The sequence below is a fragment of the Perognathus longimembris genome, chromosome 11, assembly GCF_023159225.1.
Source record: "Perognathus longimembris pacificus isolate PPM17 chromosome 11, ASM2315922v1, whole genome shotgun sequence".
In the NCBI taxonomy this organism is placed as follows: domain Eukaryota; kingdom Metazoa; phylum Chordata; class Mammalia; order Rodentia; family Heteromyidae; genus Perognathus; species Perognathus longimembris.
The window spans coordinates 59,167,344-59,189,898 of record NC_063171.1 but is presented as its reverse complement, the minus strand read 5'-3'; the positions used below and the strand labels follow the sequence as shown (position 1 = coordinate 59,189,898).

Here is a 22,555-nt window from a genome sequence, read left to right as displayed (position 1 = left end):
GATCAAATGAAGGTTAACTAAGTTTTTCAGTTATAACTCAATGAAGGTAGCACTCACAAATATTTATATCAGTTGAGAGAAAATATTTTTTTTTTATTAAAAAATATAGTGCAGCATTGAAAGGCTTTGTTCCTGGCGTGTGGTATAGGCTGAATTAGTTTGAAATAAAACTTTACCCCAAACTGGGAAGGTTGATTATTAGAATCAATGAATTGAAACCATACTAAGCTGCTATTCCTCCCCTTCCTCATTTTACTAAGCTCTTTGAAAACCATCATGTTTGCTTACAAATTTGCAAGAAGAAAATCCATGAAATTGTTTTGTATTTGGAAATTTTGAATTACCTCCTCATACTGGTCAGCTTTATAATATCTAATTGCTGAGTGTGGTAGAATTACCCTTTATATTTAGGATTAGGTCTGTATAAAAGGTAAAAAAAAAGAAAACAGGAAAAAGAATTTTAGTCTTTGAATTGCCTTTTTCAACCCTTATAATATAGAGTAATAAAGATTATGTAGGTGTTCTTTGTATAGTTTTATGGCTAATAATGCAATAAAACATTTGTACAACTGAAAAAGATTCAGTGAGATTTGAAATGTAAGCCCTATGAGCATACTTTGACAAACCCAGTATGAATTCCCAAAGGTTTCTCTACGTTAGTTTAGGTGGTCTTTTAAAAAGCATACTTGGTTCATGATACTATATTCATAGCTAGCAGTTGTTTGAACACTGTAGTCTTAACTAAAAATAAGCAGTCAGTATTTTTATGGTGAAAAGAATGAGCTAATTTCAGTGACCTATAAAGTTCCTACCGCTCTGAAAGTTACGTTTCTGTGATTGAGTGGAGGCCAGAAAATGGTGACTTTTTTAGTAAGGTCTATTAAAAGTTTCAGACTGCATAACTAATATAAGATCCCAATTTTTCCTGTTTTTCATTTTAGATTTGGGGATATTCCCTGCCCAAAAATTTCCTGGAAAATTGACTAGTATTAAGTGTGAGTAAAAGGTGTCCACTTTTTTTAAGTTTTGACTTTAGTTTTGTCTTGGATAGTATTTGGCAAGATTTAGCCTAGAAATTATGTAGTAATTATTACATAAAAATCAAAATTGCTTTGTTATTGGGCTGGTTTCAAAAATTTGGAAAAGTAATTTCTGTGTATCATACCTTAATTTTTAAAAAATTTTTTGATTCTTAAATGGTAGTTGTACCATTATAAAGTGAAATTTCAATCACAAAGTTTACCCTTTTACCAACTTAAAGTAAATGGATAATTTCCAAGTCTTTAGCTATAGCCATCCATAGTAAAGAATTTGGATCTAGACCTCATAGACAGGCCTTTGCAGGGCCAGTATCAAATTTCATGCCAGTGATGCTGATGCTGATAGAAAAGAGGAAAGGTGTCCCACAGATAGGAAAAACCTTCCTTTAGATTCACAGTGTCTCCTCAGAATGGCTATAACGCTGCTCTGCCTTCTCCAGTTGACTGCACCACTCTGTAGTTACTCTGTAACTATACGTTTATATCTGTTTTGGTTAAACACCCAATGATGATGGTGATGATTATGATGATGATAGTGATAGTACATCCATCTGTGTCATGCACATTGATAGATGTGGGGGATTTTCCTTTATTTTGTGGGCTGGGCAAAATTTAGTGTCACATTAACCTTATGGTACTTTGGTATAAAACTATATTCACTATTTTTATAATGAATCCAAATCTAAAGGCTTTTAGAATATATTTTAAAGGAGGAAACTTAACCCAGATGTTTTATTTCTACACAATTGTGTGTATATGTGTGCGTGTGTACAAGCCAATTAGTGTGTGTGTATATTATATACATAAAAGCTTTATATTTTTACATATAGTATGCTCTTATTATACAGATAATAAAGATGGGGGAAGGTTTCTGTTTTTTTCTTAATAGGTGAAGAAATCTTGAAGACCAGAAATTGGATCTTATTGAATTTTGGTGTTTTTTTTTTTCTTCCCTTTTTTTCCTTTTCTTTTTGCATTTTTTTTTCTTTTCAAATTATATTGTTCGGCTATGGAAGATGGATTTTTTTTTTAATGCTTTGAATCGCAAGTTCATCTTTGAATGAACTTTTTTGTTTTTGTTTTTGAGGAGATAACTAATGGTAGCTGTCTCCAGTCTGACAAAGGTTATTCAAATGGACTTAATCTTCCAGTAGTTGGGAGATGTTTTAAAACACACCCTGTGTTTCAATTGTGGCTGAGAGGTCCTTGGCAGTGTGACGAGGAAAGTGCTTTCTGCCTCATTATTATTAATTCATGGATTGAGTGTTGGTTCGACCTACAGGCGTAATAGATTGGAACTCAGTGAAGACACAGATGTTCCTGTTGAGAGCAACCAGCTAATGTAAGTGGGGAAGTGGGCTTTTTCTTATTAAAGAAATAAACATGTTTTATAATGAAAGGCATAATTTTCTTCAACTAGTAAAAATTTAAAAGCTACCGTTCAGTCATCAGATAACCATAAGAGGTTATTGTTCATAAGCTTTTAGAAAAAGCTTGGAGATGGAAATATGATTTCTTTTCCCTTTTTTTGAGTAATAGGACATACACATTGTAAAAAAAAAAAGTTTAAAAAAAAGTAAGAACGTATACACACACACATACACATCCAAGATGAAATTCTGTAATTCAGTTTCCTTGGAGAAAAATACATAGTTCTTGTCCGTACACAGTAGCTTTGCTTCATCTTTTTAGTGCCCGTGTTATTATGTTCCATTGTATTGATGTGCCATAATTTTATGTATCCTTCATTGATAAACATTTAGGTTACTCTAAAGAGGTTGTAACAATTTACTGAACAAATTGGCGAAAGGTCTCAATTATGTCCCCATATGTGGGCCACTACAAATCTTTGGTCATGTTGAAGGTAGAGCTTTTGCTCTATAAAGTCACTTTTGTTGTTAGGGTTTTAACCTGTGTCATAGGGAAGGACTTTTTTACTCTGAGCTTATGAAAAATACCATGCTTCACACACACACCCCTCCAGTATCTGTGTGATTTTCTTTTGAAAATGCTAAGCATTGTGATTAATCTGACATCACCATCATCATGCAGACATAGGAGATGTTGTCAAATCAGTATTGTCCTCATGCAAGCACAATTATGATTGCATATTCCCCTAGAACCTTTACATATTAAAAGATTTTTTTTAGGTGCTGGCCAATTTCAAATGTCACCTTCACAAATAACACTTGTAAGTTCACTTGAGTTGCTAATCTATGTGTTTACTCATTTGCAAATATTTAAACAATATTTATAGTCAGGTAGAGAAAAACTTCTATTTTTTAAAAGTATATTTTTCTCAAACATTTATTTTTTTCTAGAAGATTTTATGGTCTGTCAAATTCCACTTAGAAATTCATTGCGATTTTGACCTGAATGGCATTCATTGTGTACATTATTGGCTGAAAAGAAGTAGCTTCATTTACTCTGTACTCCATGGGTCCATGTGTGACTTTGTTGTTACATAGTTTTTCAGTTTTGTTTTTAACTGTGGCTCTTGCATTTCCTTCATATTCTGTAGTTTTATTGTGTGTGTGATCTGTCACTACCCAAGTGATGTAGAATTTACTGTTTTGGTTTTTTTTGTATTTCTGCCTTAAAGTACTTTTTAGTTGACTCTTAGATTTGTATTTGGCAAATACATTATTTGTAGATAAGAGGATTCTTTTTTCTGTTTAGTATTTATGCTTTCCCCCCTTACTGCACATACTTAGGGCCACTGGATAAGTGGAATGATAGTGAAACAGTCTTTGTTTTGACTGAACTTACATTGTATTTCTTATATGCTAGTGGTTTGAGTTCTTTGAAATTTACAGAGGGGTTTTGTTTGTGTTATCTGGAGTATATGTTGCATTTTATCTTGTTTCTTTTTAGTCATCCTACTTTGTTACTTTGTATTGGAAACATACCCAGCTTCTGGGCAGTTGCTTTTTATAATCTTAGCCTAGATCCTCCTGCCTCCAACCTCCTGAGTGCTAAGATTACAGTCATGTTCCACTATACTTGGAAACAATAGATTCTTAAATGGTTAGTACTTCAGCACAAAATATATGCTCCTTAAATTCAAAGAGTTCAGTCTAAGTTTTAGATTTGGGTGAAATCAGTGCATAAAACTATTATACCAGATCTAATCGGAGCAGTGAGAAAGGCTGTGGATTCCCAGGATGGAGCTGGTAGAAATCACAAGGTGACCTGCAGAGCCTTAGTAGAACCTGTTCTGTATCCTGGTGGTTCTCCCATCTGTGTGTGTCCTAGCACTGCCCCCTTGGCTTCCATTTCCTCTCTTCCCTCTCCTCCTTTCTCCCCTCCGGTCCCTTATCTACCAGTAATGGCACCTGTTTTCCCCACACAGTGCCTCAAGAGTGACAAAAGCACCTAGTTCTTTCGACTTTGAGAAACCAAGAAACTTAAATGCATTTTAAGCCTTAAAAAAAAATTCCTCATGGTTTTCATCTTCAACTCATGGAATATTTTTATATGTTTTGATTAGTTTTTAACTATGTGAAAAAAATTCTCTCGCTCTTTTTTTTTTGGTTGGTTTTGGGGCTTGAACTCTTATCTAGGCCTGGGTGCTGTCCCTGAGGCTCTTCAGCTCAAGGCTAGGGCCACTTCCGGTTTTCTGAGTGGTTTAATTAGGGACTGGTTTTCTCAGTGGTTTATTGTAGTCTCACAGACTTTCCTGCCCAGGCTGGCTGTGAACCACACTCCTCAGATCTCAGCTGTTTTTACTGATTTTAATTGTCTTACGGCCTGAGGATGTGCTCTGTGTAATTCAAACTTTATTCAGACTTGCTAGAGGAAGCAGAATTCGCAATTTCTCTTTCAGGTATGTGTGATCTTACTACAAACATTTAATGTTCTGTTTCATGGTGTATCAGGATTTACTCATGTGAATTCTTAGTACTGGAGCTAAAACTCAGCCACATGCTCTCTCATCCTTTTCAGTCAAAGCCGACACTGTTTACCATTTGAGGTACACCTCTAATTTTATTTTTCTGGTTGGTTGTCCTTGGGCCTTGCGCTCAAGGCTAGTGTTCTACTACTTGGAGCCACAGCTCTACTTGTAATTTTTTTATGTTAATTGGAGATAGCCACCTTTCCTGACCTAGCTGGCTTTGAACGAAGAGCCTCAGATTTCAGCCTTTTCAGTCGCTAGGGATTATAGGTGTGAACTACCATTGCATATGGAATTTTTCATCTTTGTCACAATTGTCTGAAGCAGTTGTTTACAACTTATTGAAAAAGCATCATAGTATCAGTGACATGGTTTGTTCTTTTTTCTATTTTCACTGAGTTTTCTAAATACTTTTTCACAGGTTAGAATATTTGCTTGAGTGATTCCCGCCCCCCCAACCCCCCCCCCCCCCAGAATGCAAGGAGTACATAAACATTACATTGTTTTGCTTTCTTTTTTCTTTTGGTGCCATTACTGGGACTTGAACTGAGGCCTGGGCATTTTTCCTTGCTTTTTCATTCAAGGCTAATGCTGTACTGCTTGAGCCAACTTTCACTTCTGGATTTTTGGTGGTTAATTAGAAATAAAGAGTCTCACAAACTTTCCTGCTTGGGCTGGCTTTGAACTATGATCCTCAGATCTCAGCCTCCTGAGTAGCTGGGATTATAGGTGCAAGCTACCAGCGCCCAGCTAATGGTACACTTTTTGAGACTTCTCTTGTCTAAGAACATATTCCAGGTCCTAAACTGAAAGGTTAAAACTGAGTGATAATCTTCCTTTAATTCTGGGTTCCTGGCACTGGATATGTGGACTTTTGTCTTTTGGTAGAGTTTCAGATGAGAAGTCTAATAATATAAAGTCCTGATTTTTTTTTTCTTTCATCATTCTGCTTTTTCCTGGAAATCTTTACCATTGGTATTAGTTTTTTACAAACCTAGTTTCTCAGGAGGCAGTAATTTGGAAGATTGCTGTTCAAGGCCAGTCCAGGCAAAAAATTCATGAGACTCTTCTCATCAATGAGAAGCTTGGTATGGTGGCTTACATATACATATCTTGAAACCTACGTGGGGAATATAAATAAGAGGGTCACAGTCTAGTGTAGCATTTTAAGCCTTTTGTTTGTTCTTTGTTTGTTTTTTGGCCAGTCCTGGGCTTTGGACTCAGGGCCTGAGCACTGTCCCTGGCTTCTTTTTTGCTCAAGGCTAGCACTCTGCCACTTGAGCCACAGCGCCACTTCTGGCCATTTTCTATATATGTGGTGCTGGGGAATTGAACCCAGGGCCTCATGTATACGAGGCATCACTCTTGCCACTAGGCCATATCCCCAGCCCCATTTTAAGCCATTTAAAAAAGGTTTCTCATGGTTTTCATCTCTAACTCCTAGACTATTTTGATATGTTTTGATTAGTCTTTAAATATGTGAAAAAAATTTATTTTCGTGTGTGTGTGTGTTGGTCATGAGACTTGAACTCTAAGCCTGGGTGCTGCCCCTGAGCTCTTCAGCTCAAGCTCTGCTACTGGAGCTACAGTGCCACTTCCGGTTTTCTGAGTGGTTTGTTGGAGATAAGAGTCTCACAGACTCTGCCCAGGCTGGCTTTGAACCACATTAGTCTTCAGATCTCATCCTCTTGAGTAGCTAGGATTACAGGCGTGAGCAACCAGCACTCGGCTCATTTTTACTGACCCCCAAAAAAGAAGGAAAAGGGACTGGGCTCAAGTCATAGAACTCTTGCTTTACAGACTCCAGTACTGCTAAATATCTATGTGTAGTAGTAATGTCTTTAAAGACAAGTTCTTCTGCTGGGCATTTGAAGACTCAAGGCTATCCAGCTTAGAGAAAATTTCTTGTGTTGTTTTCTTTATATTTATCAATTCCATTGCTACTTTTTTGAATTTGTATTACTTTCCTGTCATACACCTTTTCTTTCATATCAATACATCTTTTTGCACTTCAGTTTCTGAAAGATGTCCTGTCAATGACTCTTTTACAATCCAATTGTATTTTTCATTCGTTCTGCTATTTATATGCTATATTTATGTCTGTATCTCTCGTCCTTGATTTCCTTCCCCCTACCCCCCCCCACTTTCTCTCTGGGACTTTTTATTGATTATTTGATGATAAGTCTCACAGACTGTTCTTGCTCTGGCTTAGCTTTGAACCCCAGTCCTCAGCTCTCAGCCACTTGAGTGGATTACAGGTGTGAATCATCAGCACCTGGCCTTACATTACTGGATTTGACTGAAGACTTCATGCATATAGGCAGGTACTCTACCACTTGCACTGTACTCCAAGCCCTTTTTGCTTTGTTTTTCCTTTTTGCTTTGTTTTTCAGAGAATCTTATGTTTTTGCCTGGGGCTGGCCCATAATCCAAATACTTACACAATTCCCTCATAGATGGGTCTACAGATCACCACAACACCAAAACACTGGTTTTTTGGTTGGAAAGAGATTTTATGGCCTTTTTTTTTTTTTGTTGTCTGAAAACTGTAATATTCCTGATCTCCACTTCCCAAATAGCTGGGGTGATAAGCAGGTACCACCACATCCAGCCCAAGTTTGCTTATTTTGTAATGTTTTTCTTCTTTCCACTCTTGGCATAGTAGTGATTTCACATGTATCAATTCTATATCCTTGAAAGAGTGTCTGTTTTTCTCACATTAATTTAAGAGGAGGCAGCTGCTTGTCTTGGCTTCCTACTTTGAAGAGGCTATTTTTGTTGTTGTTGTTGTTTTTTGGGTGCCCATCCTGGGGCTTGAACTCAGGGGCTTGGGTGCACTTTCCTCAGCTCCTTTTTGCTCAAGGCTAGTGCTCTACCATTTGAGCTTCAGGGACACTTGTGGCTTTTTCTGAGTAATTTATTGGAGATAACAGTCTTACGGACTTTCCTGCCTAGGCTGGCTTCAAACTGTGATCCTTGGATCTCATCCTCCTGAGTAGCTAGGATTACAGGTGTGAGCCACCAGTGCCTTGCCCTGAACAAGCTACTTTCTTTTAAAAAGTAATCTAAGGTTTTACGTGGTGCCTGAGTACATTTTTTTTTCCTTTTAAGACTTAAGTTATGGGTGGGTCACTAGTGGCTCTCCTGTAATCTAGCTTTTCAGTGGACTAAGATCAGCGAATCTCAGTGGTTTAAAACCAACCTATGCAGAAAAAGTCTTGATACTCCATCTCTAATTAGCAAAAAGCTGTCCTATATGTATAGTTTAAGTGGTAGTGTCAAGGTGAGCAAGGCTTAAGTACTGACCTCAAGCCTGGGAATTGGTGCAAAAACAGGAAAAGGAAAGAAAAGTAAATTATTGGCATGTATCTGATTTTGGGTTTTTGCTTGGGACAGCTTTTGTTTTGTTTTTGAGGGTGTGTGTGTGTGCGTGTATGTATGTATGGTGGTACTAGGGTGTGAATGAACTCGGCATTGCACAAAGAAGGTTAGTACACTACTGCTGATGCATGCCTCCAGCTATTTTTAGGACAGAATCTTGGTTTCTCGGTGTAATGTGCCTGAGCCTGGATCTGCCTACTTCAGGCTTCACATTATCACTGAGTTTACAGTTGTGTGCTGCCAGGTTCAGCTTCCCACTATACAGACTGAGTCTCTGGATTTTTCTGTTCAGACTGGCCTCAAACTGAAATCCTGTTCAGTAGCCAGGATTACGGCTTGAGCCACCAGCTCTGGGGTAGTTTTTAATTTAATTTCTAGGTTTTGTAGGTCTTTGTCTCCTACTTATAATTCTAGAAGCCCTGTGTGTGAGGGATCTTTTCTGTTGAAGCACCAGCAATGAGGATAAAATCTTCTCCTCTCCCTAAAACTCCAGGGAATTTTGCAGAGTCCCACAGACAATTAGAATTCATGTTATTTAGTTGACATTTCATACCTGTTTTATTGTTTAACCAGTTTGTAGAGTGACTTCTGAAGCTAGCAAATTCCATTAATATAGTTTGGGGGGGATATTTGTCTTGAGTGAAAATGACCTTAAATCTTTTTATCTTTAAAATATTTTTCTATTAAAATTTATTTCCCTTTTTCACTTATTTGTCATCATAATTATTTGAATGTCCTTTAGAGACTTAGTTCCATTTGAAGAAGGTTTTTTGTTCCTTTTTTTTTTTTTGCTGGTTCTAGGGCTTGAACTCACAGCCTGGGTGCTGTCCCTAATAGGCCTCTTTGTGCTCATTGCTAGCTAGCACTCTACCAATTGAGCCACAGTGCCACTTCTGGCTTTTTCTCAGTAAGTTTATTGGAGATAGAGTCCCTGAGCTGGCTTCGAACCATGGTCCTCAGGTCTCAGTCCCCTGAGTAGGTAGGATTATAGCCATGAGCCATCGGATTACTTTTTTATGTGTATGTGCTAGTTCTGTTCCTAGAGCTTGAACTCAGGGTCTGGGCACTGTCCTTGAGATTTGTGTTCAAGACACTCTACCACTTGAACCACAGATCCCCTTTTGCCTTTTTTTTTTTTTTTTTTGTGGTTAATTGGAGATTGGAATGTCCTGTATGAACTGGCTTTGAACCATGATCCTAAGATAGAGCCACTGGTGCCCAGCATTGTTTACTTTTTTAAATCATAGATCATTTGACTCATTTTTATAATCTGCATTAGTAACCTAAGGCTTTCATCAAACTGAGTATTTTAGAACAACAATTTTACCATAATCTCACAGTTGTGGAAGCTGGATGTCTGAAAGGGGTCAGTTGGGCTCTACTGCCTCTGAAGTATTTAAGGGAGTGGTCCTTTCTTTTTTCTCTTAGCTTCTGGTGTTTGCTGGTAGTCCTTGGCACTCCTTGTTGTAAATGCATATATGGTTATCTTCTCCCTTGTATCTTCATATTGTCCTTTTGAGTATGCCTGTCACTTTTCAGTCCAAGCTGACAGCATCTCTGCTGAGGTGTTTGGTTGTATCCACAGGCATACACCTTATCTCAGCAGCTGTTGTCTAGCCATCCTGTTGATGTTCTCTATAGAACATTCTTTTTCTTTTCTTTGTTTTTTGAATGTGACCCAGTATGCTGAAGTTTTTTTTTTCCTGTCGTGGTGCTTGAACTCAGGGCCTGGGTGCTGTTCCTGAGAGCTTCAGCTCAATGCTAGTTCTCTGCCAGTTGAGCCACAGCACCACTCCTGGTTTTCTGTTGGTTAATTGGAGATAAGAGTCTCATGGACTTTGCTTCCCCGGGCTGACTTTGAAGCACAGTCTTCAGATCTCAGCCTCCTGAATAGCTAGGATTATAGGCTGAGCCACCGGCACCCAGCAAGAATTTCTTCTTTTTTTTTTTTTTGCCAGTCCTGGGCCTTGGACTCAGGGCCTGAGCACTGTCTCTGGCTTCTTTTTGCTCAAGGCTAGCACTCTGCCACTTGAGCCACAGAGCCACTTGTCTGGCCATTTTCTATATATGTGGTGCTGGGGAATTGAACCCAGGGCTTCATATATGAGGCAAGCGCTCTTGCCACTAGGCCATATTCCCAGCCCCCCAGCAAGAATTTCTAAGGTATTTAATTCTACTTCATTGTATCTAATGGTTCTTTTCTTGGTTTATCTCTTCTTGTATTTTGCTGTAAGTAGCAAGGAGAAACCAAACTGTTCCTTACACATTTTGCTTAAAAATTCCTTGCGTAAAAATATTCATGTTAGCTAGGCGCCAGTGGCTCACCCCTGTGATCCTAGCAACTCAGGAGGCTGAGATCGAGGGTCGAGTCCTGCTAGTCCAGGCAGGAAAGTCTGTGAGACTATTAACTCCAGTTAACCATCAGAAAAACCAGAAGTGGTGCTGTGGATCAAAATAGTAGAGCGTTAGTCTTGAGGAGAAAAAAAACAACCAAACTCAGGGACAGTGCCCAGACCCTGAATTCGAGCCCCACGACCAGCAACAACAAAGTCCATATTCTTTGATTACAAGTTCTACCTTCCATGCAACATAATACAATCGTAATACTTTATTACAATTATTTATTTATTTTTGCCAGTCTGGGGCTTGAATGCGGGGCCTGAGCACTGTCTCTGGCTCAAGGCTAGCACTCTACCACTTGAGCCACAGCACCACTTCTGGCCTTTTCTGTTTATGTGGTGCTAAGGAATCAAACCCAGGCCTTCATGCATGCTAGGCAAGCACTCTACCACTAAGCCACCAGACTGCTATATGTACATACTGTCAAGTTACATGATAAGTGCTATTTTTTAAAATTCTGTTTTCAACATTGAGGTTTCTGGGTAGTCAAATTAAAAATAAGATAGTGATAAGCTTATGCATTATTGTCTGGAATAGTTTACCTTAGGATAAGTTATAAAATGGGCTAACTGGATCAAAAAGTAAAGATTTTGGTGCAAGGCTAGTTGTGGATTCCTACTCCTACTTAAGATGTTGACTTCAAGGCATACAATTCTTAGATTAGGAATTACTAAGATTAGGAGTTACTAGTAGAAGATGAGATTGGATTTGGTTAAATTGATTTCAAGTGGTAGGTCACTGTTCATGAAACTGAGTCACCCATCTCTATGCTAATGTGTTTTTATTAAGTATTTGCTTTTTTAAGGCTTTCTTCAAGGTTTTAGTGCAGTGTTCAGGCTATTCAATATTGGTTATTCTCTTGAATTACTGTTTTACAGGAGTAGCCCTGAAGACTTCATTTGTTCTTTGTTTATAATTGATGCTTTAGTATATAATCTAGCTCCATAATGTTTTAACAGTTTTATTCTAGCTGAATAATATTTTGAGTTCTTTTGTTATAACAAATGTATTTGAATTTTTTCATTTAGCAAGTATCGTGTGTAAAACAGTCCAGGTTCCACTAAAGTAAAATATAGATTATGTTTAGCAATGCTCTTTAGATTATATGCTGAGACAGCATAAAAGCCACGCAGAGAATACAGAAGGAAAAAGGGCATGGCTGTCCTTAACAGAAATTTACTTTGTAAATGGCACTGTACATTGTTCACAGTCAGCTTGTTCATAACTCTTTGTATAGACAGGTGCATGTTAATAGGTATTTTTCAACTGTGACCTCAGTGATTTGGAGGAGGAAATTGGAACTGTATGCCTAAAATACTTTAATTCACTGTTTTCTCGTTTTAGGGTTATGTTTAAAGACGATTTCTGTGATTGAGTTGTCATTCGGAAGATTAAACCCATTTCAAGAGAACTTTGAGCTGGTCCTTACTTTTGGAAGCAGTGGCTTATTTCAAGGAGCCACTTCTGGTCAAGATTGTACCCAGCATGCCTAACCAAGGAGAAGACTGCTATTTTTTTTTCTATTCGACGTGTACCAAAGTAAGACTTGGTATCACTAAATCAATTCCTTCTAGTTTCTGCCTTTCTAAAAGTATGCTTTTGTGGCTTTTTTACTTTCTTTGTCAAGATGCCCCGTATTTCTGATTGAGTTATCTTAAGCTGTGTTTTAGTATATCTGCCTGCCTACCTGTATATCTGCCTGCCTGTCTCCCTTTTTTTCCTTCCTTTCTGTTTTTACCTTGTACATGCTAGGTAAGTACTGTACATCCTTAGACCCTGTTACTTTGTTGCTAATTCTATGACTTTGTATATTAAAGTGTGGGGGGGGCTGGTATTGGGTTTCGAACTTAGGGCCTTGCTTTATTTACTGCTTGAGCCACACCACCAGCCCTACTTTTACTCTTGTTCACTTTCACTCTTGTTCATTTTTTAATAGCCCACATATTTATGCTTGATCTGGGCTGAACCACAGTTCTATATGCTTTTTACATAAGTAGGATGACAGGTTTTATCATTATGCCCCACTTCCAATCTTCTGGTTTCTACCTTCAGACTATGATTATAGGCATGTGTAGCAAACAATAACTTTCTTTAATTATCTTGATGTAATAACGTCTTACTGGGCACCAGTGGCTCACACTTGTAATCCTAGCTATTCAGGAGGCTGTTATCTGGGGATCAAATTTTGAAATCAAACTGGAAAGTTTATAGACTCTTATCTCCAGTTAACCAGCAAAAAGTCAGAAGTGGAACGGTGGCTCAAGTGATACAGTGCCAGCCTTGATCAGAAAAGATAAGGGACAGCACCTAGTTCCTGGGTTCAAGCGCCAGTTACTGGCACTATAAATAAATAAAATTGATGCTTGTGTTTGAGCGAGTAGCTTAGTGGCAGAGAGCACTTACCTAGCATGTGAGAAACCTTGGATTTAACCCCCAACTACTGATGGAAAAAAATATATATATATATTTTAAGTTTTAACTAAAGATCCGATATTTTTACCTATTTTGCCTGTAGGATTTTCACTATAATGTGTTTCAGATAAAGTATATAGAGAATCATAATCAGTTACACACTAATTGCACTTAAGACTTAATTAACTTTTTGGTTATCAAAAGCTGGAATTACAGAAGTCAGCATGTCTGAAGCAGTTATGAAGATGACCAGTAAAATACATTCTTAGAGAATATCTACTTGGCAATCATTGTATTTTCCACACCTGTCAGCTATGTCACTCATGTTGTTCAATCAGGTGAAGCATACTGTCAAGAAGTAGGTTACAGGGCTGGGAATAGCTGGCCTAGTGGCCAGAGTGCTTGCCTCCTACATATGAAGCTCTCGGTTCGATTCCCCAGCACCACAAATATGGAAAACGGCCAGAAGGGGCGCTGTGGCTCAAGTGGCAGAGTGCTAGCCTTGAGCCGGAAGAAGCCAGGGATGGTGCTCAGGCCCTGAGTCCAAGGCCCAGGACTGGCCAAAAAAAAAAAGTAGGTTACAGGATATTGTAAATTTGTTGGTCCAGATTTTTCTTGTTATTGCATCTCACTGATTCTCTACCCTTTCCTTGCTAATTTGTGTTTATCCAGATTCTAGGAAACTTACTGTGAACATTTTACCTTGGCTATATTTCAGTGCCACAGTTCATTTCTGTGTTTTCTTTGTTAACAGGGTGACAGCTGCCCGTTCCGTCACTGTGAAGCTGCATTAGGAAATGAAACTGTTTGCACATTATGGCAAGAAGGGCGCTGTTTTCGACAGGTGTGCAGGTTTCGCCACATGGAGATTGATGTAAGCTTGCTTTTGTGTATGTGGGGCGGGGGGGAGTGCGGATTATTGTTATTTGTTTCTGTTTTTGAGACATGGTCCTTGTAGCCCAGGCTGACCTCAAACTTCTTTCTTTCTGTTTCCTAAATGCTGAGATTAAAGGGCATAAACCATGACATCCAGCTTAAGTATTTCCTACAATAAGAAAGATACTCTTTTTTGTTATGTTATCTTTCACTATGCATATGTTACTTGTATAAGGAAGTTTCATTGTGACATTTCCATATGTGCATACAATGCATCCCAATTTAAACTTTTTTTTTTTTTATTCTGTCACGGAGCTTGAACTCAGGACATAGGCACTGTACCTGAGTCTTTTGCTCAAGACTAGCACTCTACCACTTGAGCCACTTCCACTTTTCTGGTAGCTAATTGGAGATAATAGTCTCAGGGACTTTCTTTCCTTCCTGGGCTGGCTTTGAATCAGGATTCTTAGATCTTAGCCTCCCGAGTAGCTAGGATTACAGGTGTGAGCCACCAGCACTTAGCTTAACCTCATCTTTTAGCACTGTCCTTCACCCCTTCTCAAGAAGGAAGTTTTTCTACATATTGATAATGCAACCACCAACATTAGACAACTAAGGTGTGGGAATGTGGCTTAGTGGTAGAGTACTTGGCTAGCATGCATGAAGGCCTGGGTTCGATTCCTCAGCACCACATAAACAGAAAAGGCCAGAAGTGGTGCTGTGGCTCAAGTGGTAGAGTGCTAGCCTTGAGCAAAAAGAAGCCAGAGATAGCGCTCAGGCCCTGAGTTCTAAGCCCTCAGGACTGGCCAAAAACAGAACACAACTGGACAACTAACAGTGGTTTGTTAACTAATCCTCAGATTCCATGCAGATATTGTTGCCAACAGACCCAGTGATACTTTTTATCATACAAAGGAACAAGCCCAGGTACAAGTGGACTTGACATTTGTGGTTATAGGGCAGCTATTTTGTAAAATAGTGGTAGGCTAGTGCTCTGCCACTTTGAGCCACAGTGCCACTTCCGGTTTCTGTTGGTTAATTGGAGGTAGAGTCTCATGGACTTTCCTGCCCAGGCTGGCTTTTAACTACGATCCTCCGATCTCAGCCTCCTGAGTAGCTAGGATTACAGGCATGAGCCACCGGCACACCCGGCTTCGTAATTGTTTTGTGTGTGCTGTCCTTGAGCTGCTTTTCTCAAGACTAAAGCTCTACCAGTTGGGCCACACTTCCATTTCTGTAATCAAAGTTTGCCTCTACCATGATGAGGACCGTATAGTACAGTTGCTTTTTAGAAATGTTTTTTAGAATTCTTTTTTCTTTATTGAGCTATTAGCACTCATGTAGAAAAAATGTATATCTAATAATCTTATTACAACTTGAAGGATTTTCACAGTGAATGTACTTTCTTGAACAGCATCCAGTTCAAGAAATAGAACATGAGTAGCATTTGTATCTTCCCCTTTATGATCACTAACCACATCTGCAAAGCCCATACTGTCCTGTTTACAGAGAAATTGTGATTATTCTAAGCTTTGCATAATTAGAATCATATAGTCTCCTCTGTTGTGAGTCTTTTATTCTCCTATGTGGAATTAAGTATAAATCACCTGTTCCTTCTCATTACTGGATAGTACTCTGTGTTCTGGGGAGCAAACCTAGAAGAGCACTTACTGCCCCCCTCCCCTCCTCATCTCTCTTCAGCCCATCTTCTCTACCCTTCTAGGCTAGCCTTGAGCTTAGTATGTTCCTGCCTCACCCCCCAAGTGCTAGAATTACAAACATAGACAAGTGTTATTTAATATTCTTTTTACATACTACATACCTTTTGAGGTGAAAAGACAGTCATTTTTTTTGCCAAGGGCCATTTAGGTCTTTTATTTAACATGATCATACAAAAATACAAATACAGGCAAACAGGCAGCCAGCAAGAAGAAGAGACTCATATATGTCCTAACTTGTAAAAAATGATTTTGCCTGCAGGCCAAATTGCCCCACCTCTGATAGATGTATACAGATGTCCTCCCTCCCTCCTTTTCAAACCTATTTTTCAGGTCATTTTTATTTCTCAATAGGTAGCTCCAGAAGGGCATACAGTGATCCCTCACCTATCTCAGGAGTTACGTTCCAGAGACTCCCGAGATAAGTGAAAATCCACAAAGTACCGGTATTACATAGATGTCCCACACTATATTGCGGCTCACTTATTGCCTTGTTGCTACTTCATAAATTTTCACCTATCGCGGGGGTCTCTGGAAGGTAATTCCCGGTGATAGGTGAGGGATTGCTATGTTGATTTTTTTTTTTTTTTTTTTTTTTTTTTTTTTACCCATGATACAGTGAAGCTACATTAAGTGAACTAAGATGCAGTGAGGGACAACTGTATACCATTGGGTGTCATCTGTACCTTAGTTTGGAAAGTCAGGAACGGGAGACGTTTTCTAAACACATAGAATTACAGCTTCAGATAATATCTACAATTCATTGAGTCCATTCTGTTAATAGTATTTCATGTATCATAAGTAATAAAACTAGAGTTATTATTGTTAACCCATTTTATAGTTACAGAAAATGAAGCTGAGAGGCAGTAAATTGCCTGAAGCCAGTAAGTAGTATAACAAAACCTGTTGATGCTTATCATCTAAAATACTGTATTATGTTGCCTCTCTAAGTGTAGACATTTAGGGTTTCTGGATGAGGGCAAAGGGGAAAGAATAGTAGCGAGTCTACTCCCCTCCACCTTGCCCACCTTGCCCAACTATGTCACCTCCAGCCACCTTCTCCTTTTGCTAAAATTACCTCACATGTCTCAGATTTTTACATCTGAAAACCATTACCCAATTAATGCATTTTTTAAATTTTGAACACATGTTTTCTCTCTTACAGAAAAAACGCAGTGAAATTCCTTGTTACTGGGAAAATCAGCCTATGGGATGTCAAAAATTAAATTGTGCTTTCCATCACAACAGAGGACGCTATGTTGAAGGCCTCTTCCTACCTCCAAGCAAAAGTGAGATCTGCTTTTAAGTGAACACTTCCTCTGCACACTGTACTAAGTACTTTTTTCACATTGCTTTCACTCAAGTGAGAGCAGTAGTATTTTCCTTCCATAGATGAGGAAACCTTATTAAGGTGAAATGATATGTGTACAATGATAGAATCAAATATTTCTTGGCATGCAAGATTATACTGTACCTTGACTCATTTCCCTATTTCCTGGAGTTTAGGACTTAGATTTTCTAAGGGGGTACTCTACCTCTTGAGTCATGCCCCTAGCTTTTTTTCTTTTTTTTTTTTTTTGCGCCAGTCCTGGGCCTTGGCCTCAGGGCCTGTCCCTGGCTTCTTTTTGCTCAAGGCTAGCACTCTGCCACCCGAGCCACAGCGCCCCTTCTGGCCATTTTCTACATATGTGGTGCTGGGGAATCAAACCCAGGGCTTCATGTATACGAGGCAAACACTCTTGCCACTAGGCCAATACTCCCAGCCCTACCCCTAGCATATTTTAAAACTAAATATTTATTGAAGTGCAGCATCTTCCCATTCCTGTCTTTATATTCTATGGCCTTTTTTTTTTTAAATTTTCTTTGGCCAGTCATGGGCTTGGACTCAGGGCCTGAGCACTGTCCCTGGCTTCTTTTTGCTCAAGGCTAGCACTCTGCCACACTTGAGCCACAGCACCCCTTCTGGCCGTTTTCTATATATGTGGTGCTGGGAAATTGAACCCAGGGCTTCATGTATACAAGGCAAGCACTCTTGCCACTAGGCCATATCCTTAGCCCATTCTATGACCATTTTTGTGCTACCTCTGAGAAGCCATTATGGCCCATAACTGTCTTAACTCTACAGAAAAATTTGACAGCCTTACTGTAGGCTATCATCTAAAATATAACTTGTACTCTAAAAGAAACATTTATTTCCGAAGTCTCTTTTAAGATAATTTCTTAGTGGAATTATGGCTCTTTAGAAAACCACATCTGGGAGCTGGGAATGTGGCTTTTAGTGGTAGAGTGCCTGCCTAGCATGCATGAAGCCCTGGGCTCTATTCCTCAGTACCATATAAATAGAAAAGGCTGAAAGTGGTGCTGTGGTTCAAGAGGTAGAGTGCTAGCCTTGAGCAAAAAGAAGCCAGGGACAGTGCTCAGGCCCTGAGTCCCAAACCCCAGAATGAGCCAAAAAAAAAAAAAAGGAAAGGAAAGGAAAACCATATCTGAAGCTGGGTGCTGGTAGTGGCTCATGCCTGTAATCTAACTACTCAGGAGGCTGAGATCTGAGGATCTCTGAAGCCAATCCTGACTGGAAAGCTTGTGAGATACTCTCTTTCCATTTAACTACCAAAAAAGCTGGAAGTGGAGTTGTGGCTCAAATAGTAGAATGCTAGCCTTGAGCAAAAGTCTCAAGGACAGCGCTCAGCCCTTCATTTTAAGCCCTAAGACAGGCATACATGCACAAAGTGTTACTCTTCTGGTTTAGTTCAAATGAGTATTATCTAACTTTTAAGCACCTGTGCTGAGTAGAAACCCTACAATTCACAACTTAAATGTCTAAATTTGCAGATACTGTACTATACAAAGCCTTGTGTTTGTTCTGTATTTTGAGGACCCATTGTGGTTTTTGTACCATGAAGAATTAGGTTGTCTAAAAGCACTTTTTCCCTCCTTGGAATTTAGAATATAAATAGGAAAATTAAATAAAAAACGTAAATGATTATAATGAAAATGTACCAAACAACCATTAAGAAATGGATTTTTATTGAAAAATTGTGCTTTCTTTGTTTTTGTCTGGATTTGTGTGTGTGTAGCTGTGTTGCCCACTGTGCCAGAGTCACCAGAAGAGGAAGTGAAGGCTAGTCAGCTCACAGTTCAGCAGAACAAACTGTCTGTGCAGTCTAACCCCTCCCCTCAGCTGAGGAGCGTGATGAAAGTAGAAAGTTCTGAAAATGTGCCAAGCCCTACACATCCACCAGTGGTCATCAATGCTGCAGATGATGATGAAGATGATGATGGTAAGTTTGAGCTTGCTTCTTACAGGATCTCTTAGTAAATAGAAAAAAGTTGAGACTAAAGCTCTTTTTAATGCTCAATTTCCCCTAAATGTTGGTATACAGATCAGTTTTCTGAGGAGGGCGATGAAACCAAAACACCCCCCATGCAGCCAACTCCTGAAGTCCATAATGGATTACGAATGGCTTCTGCCCGGAAACCTGGAGCAAATTTGAAGCAAGGTAAGAAAAGATGCTGTGTATTGTTACTAAGTCTTATAGTTAGCACTATTCAGTTTGCCCAGAACATTTTAACTACTTTTGAAATGTAGTTCACAGTCACTGATTTTATTTTTGCTTCATTCATGCTTCGCACACATATCTAGGTATATGTTTTCTTTCTTTCTTTTTTTTTTTTTTTGGCCTGTCCTGGGGCTTGGACTCAGGGCCTGAGCACTGTCCCTGGCTTCTTTCTGCTCAAGGCTACCACTCTGCCACTTGAGCCACAGCGCCACTTCTGGTTTTTTGTATATATGTGGTGCTGAGGAATCGAACCCAGGGCTTCATGTATACAAGGCGAGCATTCTTAACACTAGGCCATATTCCCAGCCCCTATATGTTTTCTTAATAATTCAAAATATAAAATGCCTGCTTTGAGCAGATAAAAGGCAAAAAAATTACAAAGGCTCTAGTTCCTCAGGTGGCTTTTATTTGGTTTTCTCAGGTGAATGTTTGAATTTTGGAATAAAAACTCTTGAGGAAATTAAATCAAAGAAAATGAAGGAAAAATCCAAGAAGCAAGGTGGTAAGTCATCATTTTTTGGCACACATGGTTGTATGTTACCAGAGAACAACAAAGACACTTCTGGAAGCAACAACCAAAATGATTTGTTAATATCTATTTGTTAATAGAGATTTCTGTGGCTTGTTGGAAGTGAATACAGACTTCCTGCAGCTCTATGATAAACATTTTATCTTGCAAAATACAACTACAGAACACTAAGAACCTTTGTATGTGTACATGTACATAGACAATTTAGGCCGGCCCAGAACTTGTGGTCCTCCTGCCTCTACCTTCCAGGTGTTGACAGTATAGGTATGCACCATTCCTCCTGTTGAAGAACCATATTGTGAAAGTAGAGTTGTAGCATGAGGCTACTTCTAGGCTTTTCTTCTGGAACTTCCCTAGACCTAGTTAATGTATATTTTTAACTCTTAAAATTATGAGGGAATGTAATGTTCTCTGTGTTGTCAGTTGGTTTTAAGAACTCTGCTGGGGGCCATTACTGGGTTTGAACTGAGGACTGTATTCCTCATAGACATCAGTTTACCACTTGACCCATTCCCCCAGCCTCTAAGGCCTTTACTAAAGTCATTCTATAGGACCCTTGGAGTTTTGTTTTACACAGGATTAATGTAGATAGGGACAGTTGACTTGGCTAATATACTTCTAAGGTTCTCTTTAGAATAATGTTAATCTTCCTGATAAATAAAAAGGGGGTTGAGTCTCTAAATTACTCAAAACAATTTTGCTGCTTGTTTTCATATAAGTCTTTCAAACTGGCCATTACCCCTTCACTTCAGATAAGGGGATACAGAAAGATTGATCTACTGTAGTCATAGAACCGTTTGTGTAGACTAGCTATAGAAACAAAATCCCTTGACTTGTGATAGCTTTTTTTTTTTTCCTGTAAGTTATTTGCTGTTCTTTGACTTTCTTATCCAGAAGGTTCTTCAGGAGTTTCCAGTCTTTTACTCCAGCCTCAGCCCATTCCAGGTCCTGAAAAAGAGAATGTTCGGACTGTGGTGAGGACAGTAACTATGTCAAGCAAACAAGGTGAGGGATGAGCAGGGCTTCATTCCTACTTCCACGTAATTGGTTGTGTTAGTCTCTTGTCTAACCTTTGGTGGTTTTGCAGGAAAGCTTTAATAAGTTGTTCAGATACAAGTAAAAGTAGGTACATTTAACTCTTCTGTTTAAAAAGTTGCGCCAGGTGCTGGTGGCTCATACTTGCAATGCTAGCTGCTACTCAGGAGGCTGAGGTCTGAGGGGTCACAGTTCGAAGCCAGCCTGGGCAGCAGGAAGGAAAATCTGTAAGACTTATCTGCAGTTAACCACCACAAAACCAGAAGTGGTTCTGTGGCTCAAAGAGGTAGAGCAAAAAGAGCTCAGGGACAGTGCCCCAAGCCTCAAGCTCAGGCCCCCACAACTGACAAGGAAAAGGCTGAAATCGTTTTCAAGCAGCCCTTATTTGTGTATATTGAGTTTCTACATGTACTCTTTATACTCATCCATTCAACAAATTTATTGGCTGCCTGTTGTGAGTAAAGCACTTTAATAAACTCTAATAAACTAATAATAAACATTAAACCCATATTAAAAATGTCAGCCATTTCACTAGTTTTTTATCTAATAAGGAATATGCCACCGAAATTGTATATATTTAAATGTGCCATTTGTACAACAAAGAATCAGAAGAAAGCTCACTTGCTCAAGTGATAAAAGAAAGTTATGTAACTTCTCAAAGTGCAAAAGGTACAGGTTGGGTTTTATAACCAGCTGGTTAAGAACATAAACTGACTTATACTTGTCTGCTTTTAGTAATACTGTACTATTGCTTTTCTTTGACTTCTTTATTTCTCTCCCTCACTCTCCCTCTCTCCCTCTCCGTCTCCCTCCCTTTCTCCCTCTCTCCCTCTCCTTATTTGTAGTCTTAAGACCTGAATTATAAGAGGTTTCCTAGGTGGCTCATACTAGTGTTAGCACATGGTTTCTACTCAATAATACTTACAGAAATGTAACAATAGGGAAATTCTCATAGCTAACAATAGAGGAATTCTGTTCTTGCCATTTCAGGAGAAGAGCCCTTGGTTAGATTGAGTCTTACTGAAAGATTGGGGAAACGAAAGTTTTCAGGTAAGAAGTTTTCTGCATGCCTTTTGTTTCTGCTTGTTTGTGCAGTAACATGCTTTCTTCTCCACACTGTACACGTCCTATCAGTACTGATTCACTGCTCCCTTGGTATGCTTGACTTGTAAATTTTCCTCATGGTTTTCATGTGAGCCTTAAACCTTTCATTAAAGTTACTGGTTAGAGTTCAACTAGATAATGACCATGACCTGGGCTGGGAATATGGCCTAGTGGCAAGAGTGCTTGCTTCGTATACATGAAGCCCTGGGTTCGATTCCCAAGTACCACATATATAGAAAAAAAGTTTTGTCAATTTTAGACAGCAGTATTTTACAATCTCTATTTGTTCATGTAAGCTAGTTGCTAGAACAATGCCCCCTGCTGCCAGCACACTCCCAACTGCCGCAGTAAGGGACACAGCACCTAGCAGGATAAAAAAAAAAAAAATTGAAACCTTAGATTTCCTGTGTTATTGAAGGAAGGTAATATTTATATAAATGTAAATTTCATAAAATTTTATAATTTTGTTATTTTGGGTAGATGTAACATGAATTCAGCACTTTGTGAGTTAAAGTCTTTTTTAAGTTTGATTATTTTTCACATTCTTAATTGTAAACTCAACCTTATGGTTAGCTTATGGTCTCCATTTGGAGTTTTTTAGTGAA

The 22,555-nt window shown here is 38.9% G+C and overlaps 1 protein-coding gene across 1 annotated transcript in view; it reads left to right on the top strand.

Annotated features, from left to right (window-relative positions):
- Zc3h11a (zinc finger CCCH-type containing 11A) overlaps nucleotides 1–22,555 on the top strand; it is a 42,564-nt gene that overhangs the window by 5,039 nt on the left and 14,970 nt on the right. Inside the window, exons 2-10 of the mRNA XM_048357172.1 lie at nucleotides 942–2,382; nucleotides 12,061–12,255; nucleotides 13,883–14,002; nucleotides 16,888–17,011; nucleotides 18,800–19,003; nucleotides 19,106–19,222; nucleotides 19,704–19,784; nucleotides 20,706–20,816; nucleotides 21,837–21,896. Coding sequence (XP_048213129.1) covers nucleotides 12,202–12,255; nucleotides 13,883–14,002; nucleotides 16,888–17,011; nucleotides 18,800–19,003; nucleotides 19,106–19,222; nucleotides 19,704–19,784; nucleotides 20,706–20,816; nucleotides 21,837–21,896 — 871 coding nt within the window. The 5' untranslated portion in view covers nucleotides 942–2,382; nucleotides 12,061–12,201. The remainder of the gene's footprint in view (nucleotides 1–941; nucleotides 2,383–12,060; nucleotides 12,256–13,882; nucleotides 14,003–16,887; nucleotides 17,012–18,799; nucleotides 19,004–19,105; nucleotides 19,223–19,703; nucleotides 19,785–20,705; nucleotides 20,817–21,836; nucleotides 21,897–22,555) is intronic.